The sequence below is a fragment of the Haliotis asinina genome, chromosome 14, assembly GCF_037392515.1.
Source record: "Haliotis asinina isolate JCU_RB_2024 chromosome 14, JCU_Hal_asi_v2, whole genome shotgun sequence".
NCBI lineage: Eukaryota > Metazoa > Mollusca > Gastropoda > Lepetellida > Haliotidae > Haliotis > Haliotis asinina.
Genome location: NC_090293.1, coordinates 41,044,740 through 41,069,109, shown reverse-complemented (window position 1 = coordinate 41,069,109; position 24,370 = coordinate 41,044,740). Strand labels below are relative to the sequence as shown.

The following is a 24,370-nucleotide window of genomic DNA, read 5'->3' as shown; positions in this document are numbered from 1 at the left end:
TGTTGATGAAACAGTAAAATAAACACGTTTATTATACATGTACTTCAGTGTATATAGCATACTGTCCGATTGAACTGACAAGTGTGCATGCCGTGTCAAAAGCAGCATCACTTGACCGCTCACTTCACCGTCATGTCCATTTCGGTGGGATATGGGTTACCGGAGGCAAGTTATTCCCGTTTTAGTGCCTGCATGGCTGGGGGTGGGGGGTCGATGGGTGCACCACCTCAGAATAGTGTTCAGGGGCACAAGAACCTCTCCATGCGACTTCTTATAAGATAAGGACCCTAGCAGCAGCATAGAAGGGACAGTGTGTGAACAGCTGTTTAGAATGGGAGGAATCTGCCGGCATGCCTCCACAGCGCAAGGGATAAAACAAAGGAGTTATGAGGGAGACATTGATTGGGTATCGAGTTTGCCCTAAGGAGCGGGATCTCCACAAGCTCCGCAGTCTCGCAAGGCCAGGTCTTGCCTCTCTCTTCTCAATTGCTTGTCAGTTTCATATGCGCCTTTCTAAACACATGTTCTCAATTGTTTTCGAACATTCACTGCGGGATACATGTCTGATCTTTGAGGGGCACTGCAATTTCATGGATTTGCTCGCCATTACATTTCAAACAGCTTTCTTGTGAGAGGATCGGAAGTATGCTGAACTCAGTTCTCAGTGTTGAACGATAGCACATGATATCAGAAATCTACATCGACAGAGAGAGGGGCTTACACTCCCAGAAAACATATTTACCCAGGGACACGATCACTGCTTGTGCTTTCCTCATTCAACTCGCGTGCCTCCAGAACGAGGTGGGGAAACCCGACCCCAGTTCGAAGCAGACGACACGCTGATCAGTTGAGCGAGGATTTCAATACACGCTGGTCGACTGACTTCAGCTGTCTGTCATTTTCTTCCCTCTCGCAGGATTATCGGACATTTAGAGTCACGAAAACACAGGGACCAGTACTGACACAGTCGGCGCACGTTGCTTAGGATACATGGAAGTTTTTCTCTGGCGACATAACTGGGTGTTCAGCATATACGACCCTTCACTTGTTATCAATCCGAGAGAGCATTTGGTGTTTATTGACGAATGCCTGTGACTGATATGAAGTGTAGCCTGCCTGTCTACAGAGGACTGTGTTTCTGCACAGATGCACACAGAGGGTGTCTGTGAGGTGGGGTTGTACTAGTGAGGGTGTACGACAGAGGCTTATTGTTATCTAGCGGTGTCAGCTTCTCCGTACTCCACCCTGCCGGGGAGAGGAAGGGCCTTGAGTGGAAACTTCTCCCAACAAGTCAACACGTTCGGTCGTCTGCTTGTCCAAACATCAGTCGACAAATATCTGATACGTCCAACGTTGACTTGAAATGTGTATTTAAACAGTTGAACTGTTTATTGTGTTTTCACCTGTGTTTTCCACAACTTTTAATTCAAGGCTCCGACGATTTAAATCTTCCAAGGCCTTATTGGATGTGTTCAGTGTAAGGAACTCGCTTGTTACTCGTTCACTCTAAGCTGTGACGGATATGATTTTACCATGATGCATGTACTAGACAGATGAGTTCCAGCACTCTCACTATGAACTCCGGGAGCAAGGTGAAACAACCCGACAGCAAGATTGTCGTCATGGGCAAACCTGGAGTAGGCAAATCAGGTAAGACTCTCGAACGCTGTGTGACATACATTCCTCTGGGCTTGTCTCCTTTCATTATCATTTGCCCTCAAACCGCTGTCCCTCTCACACACATACTAGGACACACATGAACATCAACATGCATGGTCCTCCGTGAACCCAACATTACGGTTGCTTTTTGTGGTCTGTATGGCAGGATTAGATCCCAACGTAACATGTGATGGTTTCTGCCGAACGAAACCTCGAAATCATAGCTGAAACCTTTGGAAATGGTCAGGGTTGTGTGAAGTTTCTTGTGTATTATATAGAGTAGGGGCGTCGTTTAGATACTCATGTAAGACCGTTTACTGAAATTGCTATTGAAACTCATAAACTCCCTAGGTATCAAAGCGTTTATTATCTCTCAATAAGAGATTTATCTTCAGAATAACACCCTCACCTTCAAACGATACCTAGCACCTTGTCTTATCACTTCACCTACCATTTGGCCCCAGACTTGGGGTCAGCGTCTATCGTTCACCTGTCAGTCCTACCCTTTACCCTCCGTCCAACTTCCATTATCAGGCAGTGGGGAGCCCCGCTATCAACCCCATCTACAATCTCATTAACTCTCTACACGTTCTACGACATGCATGTCGAGTCTATCTCACTCATCAGCAATTGGTTTATCTGCTCAATCGCATCAGCCTGTACACCCGCTGAGGGCGCCGTGCATGTAGTGTTGTTGATTAATTGTCACCTTGAGATCAATAGGTCGATAGATGCTAGAAGAAACTGCATCACTATACTTGTAAGAGCCATATCAACAGCAAAGCCATCTTCTTATATCATCTGGTGTTAATGTTCCTGAGCAGAAAGAAGTTGTGACTTCAAATACTTTAGATATGTATCTATAACTATAACTATATATAACTGAACTATAAACTACAAAAAGTCATACTGAACTTTCCGATATTAATTGACCCGACAGGGTCTTGGGTTGCTGCATACAGACACAATGTTTGGAGCCATTATAGAATACGTTCGCCACCCTATCCTAATCTCAAACCCAAACACTAACCTAACCCTAACCATATCCCAACCCTAACCCTGTTATTATCAGAGGAAAAATCTGTTGGTGGAATAAGGTAAACATGGTGGTAAAATGCTGCATAATTAAGTGGTGAATGTATTCTATAATCGAATCCAATATATGAATCCGTCAGACGGCTCCGGGATCAGGGATCTTTATACATGATGTGGGGGTGTACTGTATGTTTCCGATCACAGAATATCAACATGGATGGTATTCAAGCGTTCCTGGTTGTCCACGTCGCTGCTTGGGAAGTTGGTATTACCTGTACATGCTTCAGCTCACTGCAATATGCCCAATTACACCATTAGCCAGGGGATTTCTCGCTACACAGATTCCTGGATTCTTCCGAGGAACTTCATCTCTCACTTGGCAAACTCTGTCGCCGCGAGATGCCTCTCAAGAAACGTAATTTATGTATATATGCAGGATGGAGCCATATTTGTAATTAGTTACTGAGGGTTTACGAAAACGATAAAACGCATAAGCTGAGTTACGTTAATTACTCGTGGTCATCAAGGACTTTCTAGATAAAACCCAACCCTTAATCTTTACGAGAGTCGCAGAAAGTGCAACCATCTCCAAGTATAGATCCTTACTTAGCCCTGCTGTTGAAATGTACATAAAAAGCCCCATAGACAAGCGGTGGAAATACATGGCGAACATTGTGTGGAGCTGTCTCTATGACGGTTATAAGGGTCATCAATGAGAAACTGGTTTACGTGTTATGGGTGGATCTGTATTGTGCAGTAAAGCGTGGGGTCTTTGTATCCATCCTGTACCGGTTCTATAGGAGACTAGTGACCCGGACTGCCCAGCGGTCAGTAAGACTAACCTCTATGTATATGATAGGCCATAAACCGGGCACCACCCCAGGGCACCCTATAAACAGGGCTGTTGTTGTATGTAGAGCACAACAGAGTATTGTGCCACAATAACAACTTTGTTACAACAACAATGAGGAGCTACACATGAATATAGATACATCACGTATAGAATATACTGGTGCTGATCCCGGGCATAATGACAAACACTTCATCCCACCCGAATACCCTGAACCCTCTACAACGCTATACAGATCACAACCTATATGACTGTTGAAAACAGGATGCTTTGTCACAGAGAGGTTTATACTTATCTGTCTAGCGTACCTTAAAATACACACTGCGGTGCCGTGCATAACTGTATACAAGGTCTCTTAATTGCTTATCAAGATCACACAGGAGTCACCTTTCAGTTGTAAGATACCACAAATCTCAATGCTATGTGGCAAGGATCAATTTCTGTTTGATAGATGTGACTAATTACGTTGCGACCAGCAACTGGAATGTGTCGTTACATGCGAATCTTTACCTTGCAAAATTGTGATTTCTTGGCTCTATTCGATCGCAACAAGCGTGGCATACTTGGTGTATGTGCCTTGGGGTTGCCAGGTGGAGGCCGAGGCAGTTGTTGGGAGTTAGAGATAGTTTTTTATAACACAAAGAAGAAAAACTCTAGAGGTAATCGAAGCGCTGTTATCGACATATAGCATTACCATAGGCCACGGCAGTGTCGTGGATGCCTGGGCCATCTTGATAACAGTGCAACGTTCAGCTGACCATGTCGATGTCATAACCTTCACCCACACTGTGGATCATAAGACAGTCATGCATCATCTTGTTAAAAGTGTACCATTCAGCCGACCATGTTGGTGTCATAACCCTCACCCACACAGTGGATCATAAGACAGGTGTCATGAATCATCTTGTTAATAGTGTACCATTCAGCCGACCATGTCGGTATCATAACCTTCACACACAGTGGATCATAAGACAGTGTCATGTACCATCTTGTTAATAGTGTACCATTCAGTCAGTCATGTCAATTCTAACCCTGATCTTCATTTGTTGATGAGAGGTCTCGGTGGTCTTGACCTGAGCCACTGTGAAGGACAATACACCTGAATGATGCCAAGTCGCAAGTTGGTCAACTCAGTGGGTAGAAGACACGGAGTAGACATATAGCTCGGATGTGTAATCTACATCGACATAATGAGACACCCGTAAGTCGTGAAGGAAATTCTCCGTTGCGAGTTTGACCCCGGACGGAACAGGTTTTAAAAGACGAGTAAAACTCGCCTTCGTCTTTGTAAGATAATGATACTTCCGGTGTATTCTAAATGACCTTGAGAACTGAGGAGGTTTCTTTTCTCCACGTGAGGTCCAGTCGTCAACCCAAACCTTGCTGCCCACCCACACGCACTGACGGACAGCTACATGTAAGGCAATGTGTGGTTATCAATAGCTCAGGATATGTCGGAACAGCAGCAGGATCCCATGTATCATCGTCTCCAAGGTAGGAACATGATGAACCAAATCGTGGTCTGACGTTCCTAGTGGCGATGTCACGTGATAGTTTCATGTCTGCCTGTGCTTAAATGTGTATTACGACACTAATATTTACACCACTGACAGCGATCTCTCATCACCTGTACCTCCTTCTTCAAACATTTTCGGGGAGGTCTAGGTAGCCTAGAGGTTAAAGCGTTCGCTCGTCCACCCAGGTCCGATTTACCATGTGGGTCCATCGGATGAAGCCCATTTCAAGTGTCCTCATTGTGATATTGCAGGAATATTGTTAAACGTAGCGTAAAACTCACGCATTTAAACTTTCTCGTGTATCGGGTACCTATAACGAGCGTCATGTAGTGAGTTAGCCGACATTTAAGTCTTGCAGGGGCAAATTATCGAACGTATTTAATGCCTATACATTTGCCCGGTGTCTGTGCGTGTATAACCCTATGATCAAATATACTGGCTATGTACATAATGCATGGAGGTTGGTCTTCAATCTGTTTGCGCTGAAGGTAATGGCGTGTAATCTACTTTTAAGCACATGTTGTCGTGAGGCGAGGGAGTGATGGGGTAGTATCAGCCCCTACTTCCTTCTTAATAGCTCATGACCCATACATCACTCGACCCAAACCTCCAGGTAACTAATGCATATAGATATCTTCTCACAACTACTGGTGCGTTCCCATCACGTGTGAGTGGTACCTCAAGATGTGTTACTCCGCTGGACGTCATGTCTGATGAGGTATTCCTCTATAGCCGATATCCCCGGCTCCATTTGTTCTTGGATCGAGCGGAGTGGAAGAGCGGCGTAAAACCTTATTCTCTGGTATTACTCGTACTCGTAACTGAGGAGTCTTCCTCCACAAACGCTTGTCGGAAGAATTACTCCACCATATAGCCATCACTGAGAAGTTCCTCTATACGTCAGATCTGTGTGGTGATTTGTATATAAGTGTCTCCGCCACCAATGCTTTGTCTCTGAATACATACAATTTTGATAAAGTAATTCCATATAAATTGACAAGGTGCCCAAGTGAGTTGTGGGATTCAGAACCTGATGAAATCTTGACTTTCATTAATGGCTTTAACATTACAGAAAATGCTTGGAAAGGGACAATAATGTGGTTCAGGGGCTGTGAGATGGACTGGCATATCCCCGGAAAATGGTTGAATGATGCGTTAAACAAACAAACAAACAAACAAGACAAACAAGTCTTGGCGAATGGCTATATCTACTGTTAGATGGAGTATGATCGCTTGCTGTGGTACAAATTGACAATGGGTCATTTACAACATTGACTGATGATATAGTGCATTGTGTGAACATCCGTGTATTTTGTTTTAGGGACTTACTCCGGCATTGCATGGCTGTGTTAATTACAATGTCTGTCCGAGGCTGATCAGACAGGTGGCAACTGGTAAGGTAGCCAGCACATTAGGTAACGTCGCTCTAGACACCATCAGTTAGCAGTCAGGAAGTAATGCCAGCCTCGTAATTCTACATGGACACCAACATCCGGTGATGCCTACCTTCAGCCAGTGCTACAAGTGTTTAAAGGTATAACGCATTCCTCATTCTCAGCATAGATATTGTCGTCATCTTCAGTAACAACACCGTATGTTGGTGTGACAGATACACACGTAATTGCCTCTTGGACTCCTACTCATAATGTTACAGGACTGGATGTATTCGGGGATCAGTTGTAATCATTCCAGTGACTGCACATTGCTCTAATGTTATCTTCTCCATCCCCTCTGACGTAAGTAGTTCTGGGGCCAAGCTGTTGTCCGCTCCATAGACAGGAGTAACTAGGAACAAACATGCGGCTTGTTTGGCTCGGGGTAAGTCCCCCGGGCGTGGAAAAATGTTTTGTTTGTTTTCTAAACTCCAATAATGATTTATGCTTGATTTATAAGAAGCCTTTAGTTGTAATCGGTACAAGTCGCCTACTTACCCCGCCCCGTGAACAGTCTGCATTGTACCCTGAAACTATTTGTTGACCAACGGATTAACGTCCGGTCTCTCCCACAGCCCGGAGAACTGTATGTAATTACGTGTTTTCCAGGCGCGGAGCCCTGTTTTAATTTGTTGTTACGGTGAGATGAGATGAGTATACACGTCACTTATGATTATGTGTATAATCGCTGACTGGTCAATAAGGAGCATGCTTTATCAGCAGTCTTGCCTCTCTCTCTCTCGCTTCTGTAAATGCGAAGTTGAGTCATATGGAGACTTGCCCCCACCCATCACTGGAGGAGATGTGTTCTTTCATACGCCTGGTTATCTTTGACTGATTAGTTCTGTTACCGCTTTAGGTCAAGTGTCTGCTTCCGTGATCAGCTCAGATGAAGGAGTCCACAGATTATACAGGCTATCACCCCTGCAAAGTTGACCTTGTGTTAATGATGTGTGTTTACTATGGCGGTATGAAACATACTTCTTATATCAGCTAGATAAAGGTGGTGAGTGAAAAATTTGATACCACCCTTCAGGTCGTGTGGGGGAAGAATTATATGTGTACACCTTTATTGCTCCAAGAGTTACTATAGAATCGACTGTTTCTCTTCCGTGTCGAGAAGTGACACAACTGGGTGCTTATTTTCAAAGACTGACCAACACGATTGCACTTTTAACTGTGTTAAGTATGCCCCGCCAACAAATCTGGTCGCATGTAAAATTGGACTCACCTACTGCTTTCTCTAGATCTTGTTACTATCTTGTTATTGTCAATTAGGCCTCAACCACTGTCGTCAACCACTGTCGTCAACCACTGTCGTCACGTCGATGTGGTTGCCGTCTTGTTATTGTCAGTTAGGTCTCAACCACTTGTCATGTCAATCTGGTTGCCGTCTAGTTGTTATTAATTAGACCTCAACCACTGTCGTCACGTCGATGTGGCCGCTGTCTAGTTATTGTTAATTAGGCCTCAACCACTGTCGTCACGTCGATGTGGTTGCCGTCTTGTTATTGTCAGTTAGGTCTCAACCACTTGTCATGTCAATCTGGTTGCCGTCTAGTTGTTATTAATTAGACCTCAACCACTGTCGTCACGTCGATGTGGCCGCTGTCTAGTTATTGTTAATTAGGCCTCAACCACTGTCGTCACGTCGATGTGGTTGCCGTCTTGTTATTGCCAATTAGGCCTCAACCACTGTCGTTACGTACATCTGGTTGCCGTCTTGTTATTGTCAATTAGTTCTCAACCACTGTCGTCACGTCAATCTGGTTGCCGTCTTGTTATTGTCAATTAGGTCTCAACCACTGTCGTTACGTACATCTGGTTGCCGTCTTGTTATTGTCAATTAGTTCTCAACCACTGTCGTCACGTCAATCTGGTTGCCGTCTTGTTATTGTCAATTAGGTCTCAACCACTGTCGTTACGTACATCTGGTTGCCGTCTTGTTATTGTCAATTAGTTCTCAACCACTGTCGTCACGTCAATCTGGTTGCCGTCTTGTTATTGTCAATTAGGTCTCAACCACTGTCGTTACGTACATCTGGTTGCCGTCTTGTTATTGTCAATTAGGTCTCAACCACTGTCGTTACGTCAGTCTGGTTGCCGTCTTGTTATTGTTGATTAGGCCTCAACCACTCGTCATGTCAATCTGGTTGCCGTCTTGTTATTGTCAATTAGGTCTCAACCACTGTCGTTACGTACATCTGGTTGCCGTCTTGTAATTGTTGATTAGGCCACGTAGCTAGGGTTGGTGCCAAATAGGTGCCGCCCCATACAGTCAATCAGATGTTGTCGCCGTCTTGAATTTGTCAAATAGGTCTCACCTTGAGCGGTCAGTTAGGTCATGATTACCGTCCCTTTATTCAAGCGGAGACGATTACCGTCCATCTATTCACATTGACTATAGTACCAGTCATTTTTTTCATGTGGAAGTCAGTAACATATAGCCATGCATGTTTACGCCATCTATTCATATAGACACGGTCATCATCCATTTGTCAAACGTCACTGTCGACATGTCGGCCGCCATATGCCTGTTGCTTTGGTCACCGTCTATACGTTGTGTAGTCTGCTACATGCAGGGGATCTAGAGGTCCTCAACGAAGACCCACCTCACAACAAAACAAACGAAGGGCAACCTCCTGCAGAAGTAGAGGTCCACAATGAAGACCCACCTCACAACAAAACAAACGAGGGGCAACCTCCTGCAGAAGTAGAGGTCCACAATGAAGACCCACCCACCTCTCACAAGACGAGCTAGAGGCTCTACGTTGGTAATGTGAGTACCGAGTGGAGCACTACGCAGACAGTCTTCCATGTCAACATGCATTTCTTCATTCCTGTCGGCATTTTGGAGACCTGACGGGAAAAGGAGAACCTTCCTTGGAGCCAATTTCAAATGTAATTGCATTAGACACAGCTTGTTTACTCTCCGAGGGGGAAACTAGCAAACATGATTTCCGTTATCGCGATGACTCTAACAAACACTAAACAGACAGTTGGGGAGTGTGCCTTGTTTATAAACAAGCTATTGGTCCAATTAGTGGGCCATGCTTCCATTTGGCACACTCTCGTTCAAGAGATACGTATGATGTAGTTATGCAAGGAGATGTCGATTTAGAAAATGAAGCTCTTGATAAGCACTTTCAGTATTCGTTGTTGTTTATTTACCTTGAAACATAATGAGCCGCCAGATCAGAAATTAATTTACTCACACCTACAAATAAACTGAGATAAAATGATTGGTTGCAGAACACCATGTAGCTTAACTATCGGTGCCCCCGAGTAAATATTGCATTCACGATGTACTCCCGTTCTATATATTTATATATTGTAAGCAGCTCTTATGCAACCATCAATACCTCGTCCTCGTGAGCTTTCCATCTGCTTCAGAAACATACAGCGATTATAAATATAGCAGCTCGTTTGCTCAGTTATTGAACATTAAACCGTCAGGTGGTATTCCTTCCAGATGTTCGCTCGTGTAGTATAAATGTCAGAGCTGTAATGAAGTATGTGCGAGAGAACCTTCTTGGGTGTCAACAATTCTTTCATTTCGTCTGTGACATTTCCCGCACTCTTCAATATGTTTGAAATTTAGTTTAACCTCATTAAACCTACATAGCGTGTACTGTTCCCGTAGTATAAGGTGTATGGAATATGTCACGTGTCGCCAGCTGTGTTCGCAACATCAGTGTAGAAGGGTGCCGTGAGGGAGAAAAACATGGCCACCTTCGGTGACGTCATGTCAATGGCGTAGCTGCACGTCTGCTGAACATCACAACAGTAGCTGCAGCCGACACAGATTTTTAAGAATTAAATCAATTTTCCTGTGTGGGTGGTTATGTCTGTATATGGGGGCTAGGCGGGCCCTACATGTAATAGCTGAGCCTACAAGTGCAATGCATGCAGCCCCCAACTCACTGCGTGTAGGCTCCGAGATAAAGATGTTAAATAATAACCCGTTAAATAGCTACTATTCTTTGGGGAACACAACCTAATTAGACTGAATATTTCGCCAATTTCTAACTTGAAAATGCTTTCAGCATGAGGTAACCACTAAGTAAATAATACAGTTTTTAAAGTAATTGGTGGAATTCAGACAGCTTAATTTAGTTACATCTCTCTCCAATAGCTTGCTTGCTTACCGCCATGATGTTTGGGGTCGGTACCAGGGGTTGGGAAGACAGGGATGTAGTGTACATCGACATCCACATTCCGTGGATAGGGTAGAACCTCCTGTACCGCATCACGCACGGCGGGGAGGGGGTACGTCTTGATGTCACACCTTTAATGTATAAATATGATAAATGTACCTGGTTCTATAATAAATGGACTCTCATGGAAGTATTTCAGAGACTGTGTTGGTAAAGATCTGGCGCTTGTAACACGTGTACATCATAGGACGTCAACACCTGTTGTTTCATCAAACATATCAGCAGAAATATTTCAGGGGGCTGTGGCGATGTTTGCAATGTCTGTGTACAGAGACAGTTCCCTCCCGGCCAACTATCGTCATGGAATGTACATCACCTCAAAGTCAGTTTTTCTAAAAAGTTTTAAATGTTGACTACATTCCAACTACATCCTTGCTGTCGCCCTCCCTTTAGTTTGACTTGATTATCATCATCTGGCAATGAAACACTCAGGATAATGCAGTCAATGTTCTCTGGCAACCCAGTCGTTAGCCTTGTTCCAAAGCTGTTCTCAATGCCAAGCCCATGAAGTACACGTATTGTATTTTGTCCTTTGAAGGGACACGTCTAGATAAGCGGACAGTACAGGACACCAGTCAGGTTTCTTTTTAAAATTCAAAAGCTCATTCAAACTATTAATTATTACTTTGGAACCCGTGCAAGTCTACCCAACGATATGCTATGGGTTTGTGAAAATGAGCCACAGACTTGACAGTGACCCGAGTGCTAAATCAGGTTTCATTTGAAGCGTTAATAAAATAGTACTCTGGACACTGCGTCAGACTGACCTCAGTTAAACCGAAACGAATATCTGCAGGTACATCATACACATTTTTGCACATCTTTGTTTGAAGACTTGCATAGGATCTTTTAATATATACATATGTAATGAATATCCTCTCTGTTGTCATTCGGTACAGTATAGTATGACAAGTACTTTTACTATTACCATTTTATTATGATACATACTGTAGCTCTTGCTCCTTATGTCGGACAGCTATCTTGTGTCATTCTGTTTAGATAAATACCCATCTCTTATCATTCTAGCATGATTAATACCCTATCCAATACCAGTCTATTGTACTCAATATCCTATCTATTACCATTCTACTCTGATTATTACAAACCATCACAATCGATCATTATGTATAATCATACGCCTAATATCGATGTATGTTGTGTGAAGAAGAGTTTCTGTGTTGATCTGGTCGATGCAGTTGCTATCCATGTTGGTTTCATGGTTAATCTCCCCATAATATGATATACTCGATTTTGCTACTGTGGCACGTTGGCAGTTGAAGGATGACACTGTTAACAGTCCACGTCAGAGGCCACTAGATACTACAGACTACCAGCGATTACCAGCTCGCATGGATGCTAGCGCTAACGTGTAGAGTAAAACCGCGAAGGAGAGGTTGGTGACAAGGGGATTAGCAATGGCGAGGCGGCGAAAGGAGTGAAAGGTGGTTGGTGACAAGGAGACTAGCAATGGTGGGACGGCGAAAGGAGTGAAGGGTGGTTGGTGCCAAGAAGACTAGCAATGGTGGGACGGTGAAAGGAGTGAAGGGTGGTTGGTGACAAGGAGACTAGCAATGGTGAGACAGTGAAAGGAGTGAAGGGTGGTTGGTGACAAGGAGACCAGCAATTGTGAGACGGCGAAAGGGTTGAAGGGTGGTTGGTGTCAAGGAGACTAGGAATGGTGAGACGGCGAAAGGGGTGGAAGGACGGAGGGAAAACAGTGTATTACCAATAAATAAATACTTTTATTGATGTTGATCATATTTTATGATGCTAATGGACATTGTAAGAATGATTTTATAAAGATGCTAATACATACACTAATAATACACTGTGTCCAAGATAGAGCAGGCAGAGAAATGGATGAATCTCGGGAAAAGTAAGAGGTCACTGACCTACATCTTCGTCCTACTGTCCTAATTAGCTCTCACAGATCGCTAAGAGTCACACTGCTGACCGCAGCGATCTCATCAATTGAGAACACGGCTATAAATGACAAACCCGAGACTAGGGGTTACAGTAATTGCCTTATAGTCACCATATTAAATTGCTCGTGTAAATGAAAGTACTGAGATGAAAGGACAGAACTCTAGGTGTACTCGACGTATTGACTACCTCACGTGTTGATGTGGCTGAATGACAACGACCAACTGTGAAATTCTATTACGTTTACGACCCATTAACAGTATCTTATGTAAATTCATGTGCCCGATGTCTTTGTTCCCTGGTGCACTGCCCAAGGATGACACCCGGTGTTAAGTACGACGGCCGGTCAAAACGTTCAAGGCCCACATTTATTCTAGACTAGTGACACCAAATAATCTTACTAGTGTTGTTAGACAGTGTTCTTCTCCATCAGTTCCAGTTATTTTACTCAAATAGATTAATTAGTTCAAAAGCAACAGGTCCGTCAAGCATACTGGGATATACATACAGTACTGTGAGTGACAGAGGCTGTAGTTGCTGGGTGTACAGTGACTGACTGAGGCTGTTGGTGCTGGGTGTACTGTGACTGACAGAGGTTGTTGGTGCTGGGTGTACTGTGAGTGACAGAGGCTGTTGGTTCTGGGTGTACTGTGACTGACAGAGGCTGTTGGTTCTGGTTACACTGTAGCTGACAGAGACTGTTGGTTCTGGTTGCACTGTAACTGACAGAGGCTGTTGGTTCTGGATGTACAGTAACTGACAGAGGCTGTTGGTGCTGGATGTACTGTGACTGACAGAGGTTGTTGTTTCTGGTTGCACTGTAACTGACAGAGGCTGTTGTTTCTGGTTGCACTGTAACTGACAGAGACTGTTGGTTCTGACTGCAGTGTAACTGACAGAGACTGTTGGTTGTGGTTGCACTGTAACTGACAGAGGCTGTTGGTGCTGGGTGTACTGTGACTGACAGAGGTTGTTGGTTCTGGGTGTACTGTGAGTGACAGAGGCTGTTGGTTCTGGGTGTACTGTGAGTGACAGAGGCTGTTGGTTCTGGGTGTACTGTGAGTGACAGAGGCTGTTGGTTCTGGGTGTACTGTGAGTGACAGAGGCTGTTGTTCTGGGTGTACTGTGAGTGACATAGGCTGTTGGTTCTGGGTGTACTGTGAGTGACAGAGGTTGTTGGTTCTGGGTGTACTGTGAGTGACAGAGACTATTGGTTCTGGGTGTACTGTGAGTGACAGAGGTTGTTGGTTCTGGGTGTACTGTGAGTGACAGAGGCTGTTGGTTCTGGGTGTACTGTGAGTGACAGAGGTTGTTGGTTCTGGGTGTACTGTGAGTGACAGAGGTTGTTGGTTCTGGGTGTACTGTGAGTGACAGAGGCTGTTGTTCTGGGTGTACTGTGAGTGACAGAGGCTGTTGGTTCTGGATGTACTGTGAGTGACAGAGGCTGTTGTTCTGGGTGTACTGTGAGTGACAGAGGCTGTTGGTTCTGGGTGTACTGTGAGTGACAGAGGTTGTTGGTTCTGGGTGTACTGTGAGTGACAGAGACTATTGGTTCTGGGTGTACTGTGAGTGACAGAGGCTGTTGGTTCTTGGTGTACTGTGAGTGACAGAGGTTGTTGGTTCTGGGTGTACTGTGAGTGACAGAGGCTGTTGGTTCTGGATGTACTGTGAGTGACAGAGGTTGTTGGTTCTGGGTGTACTGTGAGTGACAGAGGTTGTTGGTTCTGGGTGTACTGTGAGTGACAGAGGCTGTTGTTCTGGGTGAACTGTGAGTGACAGAGGCTGTTGGTTCTGGATGTACTGTGAGTGACAGAGGCTGTTGTTCTGGGTGTACTGTGAGTGACAGAGGCTGTTGGTTCTGGGTGTACTGTGAGTGACAGAGGCTGTTGGTTCTGGGTGTACTGTGAGTGACAGAGGCTGTTGTTCTGGGTGTACTGTGAGTGACAGAGGCTGTTGGTTCTGGGTGTACTGTGAGTGACAGAGACTGCTGATGCTGGAAGTACTGTGACTGAAGGAGGCTGCTGGTGTTGTGCACACTGCTGCCGAGATGATATCACGGTTTTCATGATCAGCTAATCTATCAGACAGCAAGCCCTCGGTGGCGGTTTATGACATGGTTGTTGTAAGGCCTATAACCCGTTGTGTATGGCAGCCTCACATCAAACAGCCGGGCTCCTTTCTAGTCGGGGATAATACGCCTGTACTACTTTTATACCATTATTGGTGCGTTGATGGCGGTTCCTTATACGTTCATCAGCTGATCCTACTATTGAATTGAGTTTTATCGGCTACTTCTCTGTGGTTAAGACTTTCAATGCGAGTATGCCCAGACTTCTAGGTGTTCTCAGGTTCCTTCACAGTTGACAAAATGCCTCTTGTATTCCTGAGTCACTACGACATACGTGGATCCAGTGCAACCCGGCTGTCTCCTGTTTTACATTAATGCCCTTGAAATGATATAGGCGTAGAGTGAGAATTACCATACAATGCATTGTTACTGTCATTGGGCTGTGTATTTCCAGCAGATTTACATGGCTATTGAGCACAACGACTTGCCCTAAAAAAAAACCCAAACAAAATGTGCATCTACATATAAGATCAGCTTTCTATTTGCGTGCACCCACTACCGTGCGCACAATAAAGTCTACCATTTCAGGGTTCTACTGCCCTAGGCATGGGCAAGCAGGTATGCATACACATCTGACAAATAATATTTGTTTTTGTCGTCCTTACTACGATCTTGTCAAACTTTCGGCCAAATTGTTTGCCTAGGTTGTCATTTAAACACCGCCTTGTTTGCTAACTCGAAGACAGTGTCCTTGTTTCACACATCGACAACGTCTTCACCATCAGGATGAGCCCGTGGCAGTAGTCCCAGTCAGAAAAGCACTCACGTTACAGGGATTGCTTGAAATGTTCCTCATTTAGGAACGCTCTTCCGCGTACATATACTTTCACGTGCAAAATCTTCGGTAAGTATGTGCTATTGATAAGAAAAAGCCCACTGAGTAAACTCCAGCAGAGAACTATTGAAACCACGAGGTCACAAAGGGAGACTACTCCATACCATGGAGGCTATCGAGAACGGCTGTCGACGCGTTTGATATATTGAAATCTCTAATTAGGGGTAAGGGGGGAAGTGTGGAGAGTCTGATAAAGAGTCAGGGGTTTGATGTAGCCAGTCTGCTCTGGCTTACATCGTAAACATGTCGAGTGGCTCAATCAAATAGATTTGTTGAAGATGACCGCCCTTTGGCCCTCATCAAAGCCGCAGTGATACCTGCTGATATCCCCATCCAGATAGACCCCCAACAGGTGATTAGAGCGGCCCCTCACCACATGTTTATATGAAGGGGTTTGCATGTGGTAATGTACACATTCCCTCCTAGTCTGCAGTCAAGGGGCGTCGACGGGGGGCAGCTTTGTAAACCAGCAGATGGCACCAATGGTCGCCGCCCAGTTTGTACTTTGTTTACATGATGGCGTTTATAGGATTACTATTTCTGTTCGATACGGCACACAACCACCAGAATCTCTACTAAGTTTTGTAAACGATGAAGTGACAGTTTTGAATAACGGTTGTTTTACTTAAGCTGGGTAATTATGTTGATGACATTGCATCCTCTGCTATCACTATGTAGGGTTCCGTGGAGTGGCTTGGGTCATATACGAGGTACAGTTCCACAAAAGTCCTTGTTGTTAACTGGTTAATTACCCTAGAACGAGTTATTGTGATGTCGGTACAAGACACACAATGATGTTGTTGAAAGACAGCAGGTATTTTCTGTCAGGTATGTGTTATTATGATGGTTAGGAGATGAAATCCTCAACGGGCGGCTAAACTGAGCAGCACCGACTGGAATGCGGCAACGGGAGCAGTTTTGCTCTTTGAAAGACGACACCTGTTTTCACACGCCTTGCACGTGCAATAGTTACAGACTTGATAGTATCTTGTGTGGGACTCGCTGGCAAAGAGGAGCTATATACACCCTAGAAAAGTAGACGTGATGTTTACATTATTTCATCATCTGAACTGTAGGTGGACTTGAAATTCTGGGGGATCGGGCATACCTAATCTGTCTCACAGTCCCTGAACCATATTATATTCCCCACAGCACAGCCCTCACTGCAGTGGTACAGCCCTAATTGAAGTAATCCTCCGGGTTCTGAATTGGGGCTTCTTTTCAGTTTAATGGGTTTATTTGTTACACTCAGAATTATACATATTCACAGACGAAGCGTTATCCTAGGGCATTCTATTTGTGCGAACTGATCGTGGTTGTTTTAGCCCAGTGGGACATGCCACTCGTGGGACATCTCGAATTCGTGCTTTGAAAATCTTGTATCCTTTTAATGTAGTTTTCAATCAGTTCAAGAGAGCCGTTATCATAGTCACACGTCATGCAACCTGACGACTGCGCCCTTAAAACCTGTGTTCACACATGATAAGATGATATTGTGTTACAGCGCATTGCATTTTAGGCTTGAATGTTATCTGACAAGTAAGTGACAGCATGATGAAGAGTCAACGTTGAGTGTTAATGACTGAAGCGTGTGATAATAACCCTCTGGGACCCAGTGCTTGTCAGCCCGTACAGCAACAAGGTGTTATCGCTGTTTCCCGCCAAGGGGCGGTACATCACAAATCTATTCATACAGTAATATATGGGAGTAAGCTAGGCGAAACAAATGTCGCTTTATGTCATTCGAAAAAAATATTTGATGTGATTTGGATGCACGTAAAATGCGTTTCTCTGGAAAGAAATCTGTTTATGGCATACTTTTCGAATTAAGTTTTAAGTAATTTCCCTTAACTTCATTAATCTTCTTGTAATATGTGTCCCATTCAGATGTTGGTCCATCGCTGTCCATGTTGGAAAGTGCGCGAGAAAGAAACATCCGGTCAAGGAAGTAATGATTCACTTCTGGAAGCCACGCTTGATAACTCACATCAATAATCAGCGGAATTCATGTCACTTTAGTAGTTTTTCAGAAAACTCGTAACCCATATCGCACTCTAAGCCAAAGTACACGGAGAGAGAGCTGTATAAGATAGGATTGGACAAGATATTTTGTTGCATACCATTCTATTACGGAACAGTGACAATATTCTATAAACTACAAATATAAACATAAAGGGTAAGAAGATATACAGAAATATCCCTCTCTCTACTTCTTGGTGGGTCATAATAACATGTAGTTCTGGAAATAGAATTATCTTACATGTACTGGATATGAAATTTAAGGAATATTCCCTGTGCCAGGATATGCAGCTGTTCGTCATTATCTAGACGATCCTTCAATCTGATTTATTAACTCATGCCGAATATGCCGAGGTCTTAAGAGTTACTGTAGCGCTGCAGGTTATAAATAGGACCTCTACTGACCACTGAAGTCGCGTCATATAATCAGCAGTCTTTGTTCTGGACCCGTGTGGCTGTCTCCATACAGTCAAGATGTCTACCCATCACGACCAAGCCATCCGTCTATGGACTCGTCCAGACAGCATTCCCTAATGTGGGGCAAGTCTGACCGTCTGTATAGTAACACCCACACCACTCCCTCCCTGAACCCCGGGGTCTTATCGTGAGGAGATTGGGTATCGTAAGTTGGCAACCTAAATCAGTTAGGAGACGAACAATGTGCTGGTGTGATAGACTTACCAAAACACACGGGTCTTAACCGGGCAGATTTATTACTAACTATCAAAGATTACAGGTAATGCATGTGCTCTACTTTACTTGGTGACGTCTGGGGGCTAATTAGTGCAACTGATCAGATATCGCCCATTGTGCCACCATTTGCGGCTGGCTGCTTGCGAAACACTGTTTATGTATCCGGCTAACTGGCGCCGAAAACAGCGATCAGAAAGTAGAACTAGATTTAACTAGATTTTGGTTAAATTTGTCCAAACGATCTCTCTTTGATTAGAAAAAATAGATTACAGAAGTAGAAATATTAAACAAAATAGAACACATATACTTACACAACATAACCAACTGTTGATCATGGAAATATCCTGCAGTAGAGAGTTAGCACTTAGTTCCCACTAACTAAGGAACTAAACTAAACTAAGGAATTGGTTGCCTCGCCTAGATAGGTCGCCTTTCCACCAAGCTACACAAGCTACTTGTCTACTTACCTAGATAGGTCACCTTTCCACCAAGCTACACAAGCTACCTGTCTACTTACCTAGATAGGTTACCTTTGCACCCAGTTACACAAGCTACCTGTCTACTTGCCTAGATAGGTTACCTTTGCACCCAGCTACACAAGCTGCCTGTCTACACAAACTACCTGTCTACTCAGCTAGATAGGCTGCATGTCCACCCAGTTAGACAAACTACCCGTTCACCCGCCTAGATAGGCTGCATGTCCACCCAGTTAGACAATCTACCTGTCCACTCACCTAGATAGGTTGCCTGTCTAACCCAGCTAGACAAATTACCTGTTCACCCACCTAGATAGGTTGCCCGTCCACCCAGCGATATATGTAGACTGTCCACCCAGCTACCCGTCTAAACACCTCGATAGGTTCCTGTTGTGCATACTTGGATCTGTCTGTCTATGTATCATCATAGTTTTCAATGTTTTCCAAAAAAGAGTATTTCCGTTGGTATGTATTATGTGGCCACAGGCTGTTATCTGATGCCTTTCTTCTTCCAGCACTGGTGGTGCGTTTCCTCACCAAGAGGTTTATATGGGAGTACGACCCGACACTAGGTAAGCCTCGGTCCACTACAGCATTTGGAACATCAAAGTGTTGTACCTATGGCTTCAAACTTCCTCTTGTTATTCCATTTGAGTAACATGTATATACGTTGTTGTCATGAAATGGTGTCTGCATATGCAGGTAATTTCTATTTGTTCACTCTGAAATACATATATCCAAGACAGCTATCACAAGTGTATATTATTCGGCATGTACAGATGTCTGCAGTTTCACGAATGAAGACAGTTCCTGACCTTCTTTTTATTAAAGGACATTTTAACAGCTGGTTATTTTGTGGAATAAGTTCACATCAGAGACAGATTTCAGTCTTTAAGTGAGTACTTGACTTGTGACATCGTTGCTTTCAGATGGTAATGAGCAATACCGTCTAGTGAAATACATGATCTGATACATGTTTGTTTTTCTGATCAAAATGTCATGTAACCATCATGCCGAAAACGTGTAACTATTACGTACACCCAACTGCCATCGAACACTTCAACGGGACTCTTCCCCTCTGACCATGCTGTCTGACTACTGTATGACGGTGTCGTGTGTTGCAGAGTGCACGTATAAGCACCCCACGAACGTGGACGACGAGCCCGTGCTGATGGAGATACTTGATACAGCTGGAATTGTGAGTACCACCACCGTGTGCGTGCGTGCGTGTGCGAGAGAGAGAGAGAGAGAGAGAGAGAGAGAGTTTAGTTTTACGCCGCACAACAATATTCCATCTATATGGCGGCGGTCTTTAAGTAATCGAGTCTGGACAATGCAATTCAGTGAACAACAACATGAGCATCAATCTGCGCAATTGGGGGCCGATGACATATGTCAACCAAGTCAGCGAGCCTGACCAACCGATCCCGTTAGTCGCCGCTTCACGGGTTGAGAGAGAGTTTGTGGTTACTGTTGGCCCATCGGCAAGATTTCCTTTCCATTCTACTAGATCGAGTGAGTGGGTCAGTTTATGAGTGGGTGAGTGGGTGGGCATACATTAGCATATATTACTGTCAAGGCGCGAACGCCAGCAGCACACCTGAACCAAGCTTGACGAGCAGAGACTGAACTCACTTTGCGACCTTACCGTTCTCAAAACAACCTGGCTCCATGCTTTAACGTGGATAGGTACAATTAGTTTTAGGTGACTGGTTAAATGGAAGGTGAGAGATGCGGCCAACGCCATGGTAATCTCAGTTTACTGTTATGGAAAGTGCACAATGAGCATGTGTTACTACAGAATTCCGCTAAGTGGGAGTTCCAGTAGTTGGCTTGTGTTGCAAGGACGGTGAAACAAATTACGTTGCCAGAGATTTGACCCACATGTATAGTGGGTGGACATGAAGCAGATCGCCGCCACTCGGCCATATATTTCCACAACTGCCCATCTCGGCGTGCACAGACACTGACAGAACATCGCCATCGGCATCCACATCCTCAACAAACCGTTAGCTCATGTTTTGATACCAGATGAAAGACAAATATATCACTTAGGAAATACCATATGAACCATTGTAATGATGGCCTCGCCGGGATGTATGTGGGTGTGTGTTGTTGCCCCCAGTATTTTGGTGCTGATGAAAGCTTCCTCTGCCTCCAACCCGCATGCCAGCCGTGTCTCCCCTCCGTCCAATTACCCCATCCTCACCTCCATCAGCCTCAACGGCGGCTGCTGTGAAACTTCACGACATGCACTAAAACAGATGTCAATGTAGTTAACTTGCGCAAAGTGAGATGCCAGATGATGTAGATTACTGTTAGAAATCATACTTCTATTATATACTGATATAGGAAAGTATGACACGTGTTACCCGAGTATCACGTCGTCCCATTGGTTGATCCTTCGCCAACAGCGTCTCTGTCTGTTCTCGTCATAGTGACGTAATGCACATACGTGTAAGAACGCTTCAGCATCATGTGAAGAAAAAAATCATTAAAGTGAACAAAAAAGAGTGAACTAACGTCAGTTTGGTCTTGTCCGATTATGTAAGGTCTGATGAAAATATTTATGCTGTACCGAATACATGTGGTAGAGCGGGCTTTATGAGGATGAGACCCTACGACAATATGGTTTAATACAGGAAATCCCGGGATAACATGGCTAAATACGTATGAGGAGATCCTGGGATAATATGGTTAAATACATATGAGGAGATCCTGGGATAATATGGCTGAACACGTATGAGGAGATCCTGGGATAACATGGCTGAATACGTGTATGAGGAGATCCCGGGATAACATGGCTAAATATGTATGAGGAGATCCTGGGATAATATGGCTAAACACGCATGTGGAAATCCTGGGATAAGATGGCTAAATACGTATGGGGAGATCCTGGGATAACATGGCTAAATACGTATGAGATCCTGGGATAACATGGCTAAATACGTAAGTGGGTGAGATCCTAGAATGATAAGGCTGAACACGTATGCGATGAGATGAGACGAATGGGCACGTACGTGGAGATGGAGAGCGGCGGAGGAGGAAACAGGCAAAGTTGGAATGAGTGGGGAGATCTTTGTTGTAGTACAGAACATGTAACAATAAGGTGGAATGTATATATCTATCAAGGGTGTTATATCTATGGGAACGGTGTGTAGTCTGTCCGTGGTACCTAGTACACAATGCAAGGTAGGGGCAGTCCGTGACGATGTCTAGTGACAGGTGATATGTGATATTGTCTGTTTCAGCAGGAGGACACCATACACCGGGAAGGCTCTGTAAGGTGGGCGGACGGCTTCGTGCTGGTCTACGCCATCAACGACCGCCAGAGCTTTGAGGAGATGATGAAGATGAAGGAGTACTTAGATGACCTCAAGAAGACCAATGTGCAGTGTGTGCTGGTGGGAAACAAAGTCGACCTGCTCCATGAACGCAAGGTGGAGACAACCGAAGGACAGACACTGGCCCAGGATATGGCGTGTGCGTTCTTCGAGACATCCGCTAGTGACGGCGGCCCAGACATATCTGAACTGTTCCACGAACTACATCGTGAAGTGCGGCGTAGGAAAATGATAGAGAACAAAGGGCGACGGAGAAGTAGTGCGCAGCAGGTCCGTCACGTTTTCAATAGGATGCTGAATAAGATAGGAAACACTACATGAGGGCTCGAGTTGTAGACACTCTCAACTGTGATAAACTGTGATGCTCGAGAGGAAGTGACGTCATTGTCAGGGTCATGTGGTTCTGGATTACAGAAAGAAATCATGGACAAGTCCCATTCTGCTGATGGATTATGTTTGACCCTTCTATCTAGTAAACCGTCGAAGGTTTCTCTGACGGATCAATGATGTATGTGGAGTAACGTCTGTGATAAGCCAAGAACGCAAATCCCACCCTATCCTACATTGCTTTAGTTAAAACTGGTTCTGCATGATACTCCGAGCAGTATCGCGAAAGGTTAGACACACCTGGGTCATCTTTCACGAAGTGATCACAGAGGTTCGCTTAAAGCCCACCTATTAGCAGTCACAGCGAAAACCTCGCTCTGTTCGCAGCAACAGGGCGACAAACCAAGTGTATAGCACGCCCATTAACACAGGTAGGCTCGAGGGTTTAAGGAAAGTGACTAAGCGATATCGACAACAACGACAGACCATTGTGGAGATAGGGCAGTATATGCCACACTGTCGGCTTAAACAAGTGTATGTATATATTGTCAGACATCAGTCGGTCTTACTTTCTGGAGTTTTGTCAGAAGAATTATTAATTTGACCACCAGAATCCACTAGAAACATCACACACGTACTGCACGTAGTGACGTCATTGACAGTGCGTGCATGTTGATCGTGTGTATTACCATGAACGACCGGGTGAGTTAACATTCCTGCACGTGCACCACCACACTGTGCTGTTCTCACTGTATACCATGACCCGACCCACGAACAAATATGTATCACCTTTGTGAACAAATATGTAAACAAAATATACAATAAAATATTCAAATAATTAAGATTAGAAGTGTACTTTGTGTGGCGAGTTAAAGATTAACATCAAACCTATTTCATTTTTCATTTTGAGACAGAATGTTGGCATGATATTTATGTGAGTGAATATGGATGGAATGCTTTTCGATGTGTGGGTATAGTATCCGACAACCATGTTTTTAGTCGATCACTCGCACGACAGCGGCGTCATTTTCAATCACGTGACCTGTGACGTGTCGGGGATTCCATCACTAAGATAGAAGCACACGTGTAGGAAAATCAAATGTGTGCAACTAAAATGGAATGGGTTTTCCGATTCTTCAATTCGGAATTATGCATTGAACTAAATTAGTACAAGTGTGGTTTTAATACGTGTAGGAGTTGTTTAAAGAAAACTCGATTTTAGCAAAAAAATCGGGACAATTATTTTGGATTACCCACATGATCACATGGCTCCTAATGTGCTACATCTATGTTTATTGGTCATTGGGAATTGGCAAAATACAAAGAGACAAAGTATCATTGGCTGAAACGTATATGAATATTCAAAGTGTTTATAGAGAGAGGTATATCACCTGGGAGAAACTCCAGCCTGAAATTTGGAACGTCTGTCTTCCCCACGGATGTGTCCTATTCTGTTGTCCAAACCTACCGTTTTGAATACACGGCAACATGCTATACTATACCCATGGCTTATATAACAAGAACTATAGCTAAATATTCTAAACTAGTTCTCATATGATCAAAGAACTGAAAAACAGCCTTCAGCGCACACACGCTAACGATTGCCACTGACGACTGAGGTCCATTCACAAGGAAGCAGTATGCCCGACCGGCCAGTCATGTATGGCCACTTTTACAATGTTACGGCTGCATTTTCAATGTTATATATGCCTTTTACGCCTATCGAAATGTGTGTGGTGGATAATCAGCTGGTTATTCCCTAGCCTTCACGTTACACTTTATATACATAATTTATAGATTCATTCGGTTTGTTTTCACACAGGCAGGTGTTGACAGGCGCACCATTATACGACATTCTGCTCACTTCATTTTCGGTGCCCTTGGTTTGGTACCTGCTGATCTCCTCGCGCAGAT

At 44.2% G+C, this 24,370-nt stretch overlaps 1 protein-coding gene across 2 annotated transcripts; it reads left to right on the top strand.

Moving 5' to 3' along the window:
• Nucleotides 1-224: 224 nt before the first annotated feature.
• On the top strand, nt 225-23,298 carry LOC137261036 (ras-related and estrogen-regulated growth inhibitor-like). 2 transcript variants are annotated; one of them, XM_067798694.1, is made up of 4 exons: nt 225-1,650; nt 19,301-19,357; nt 19,910-19,983; nt 22,037-23,298. In XM_067798694.1, the coding sequence occupies exons 1-4, from the start codon at nt 1,554-1,556 to the stop codon at nt 22,448-22,450; spliced, it is 642 nt and encodes a 213-aa protein (XP_067654795.1). In that variant the 5' UTR covers nt 225-1,553; the 3' UTR covers nt 22,451-23,298. The 2 variants fall into 2 exon arrangements, with proteins under 2 accessions (XP_067654795.1, XP_067654796.1); XM_067798695.1 differs by having other exon boundaries at nt 1,104-1,650; nt 22,040-23,291.
• Nucleotides 23,299-24,370: the final 1,072 nt, after the last annotated feature.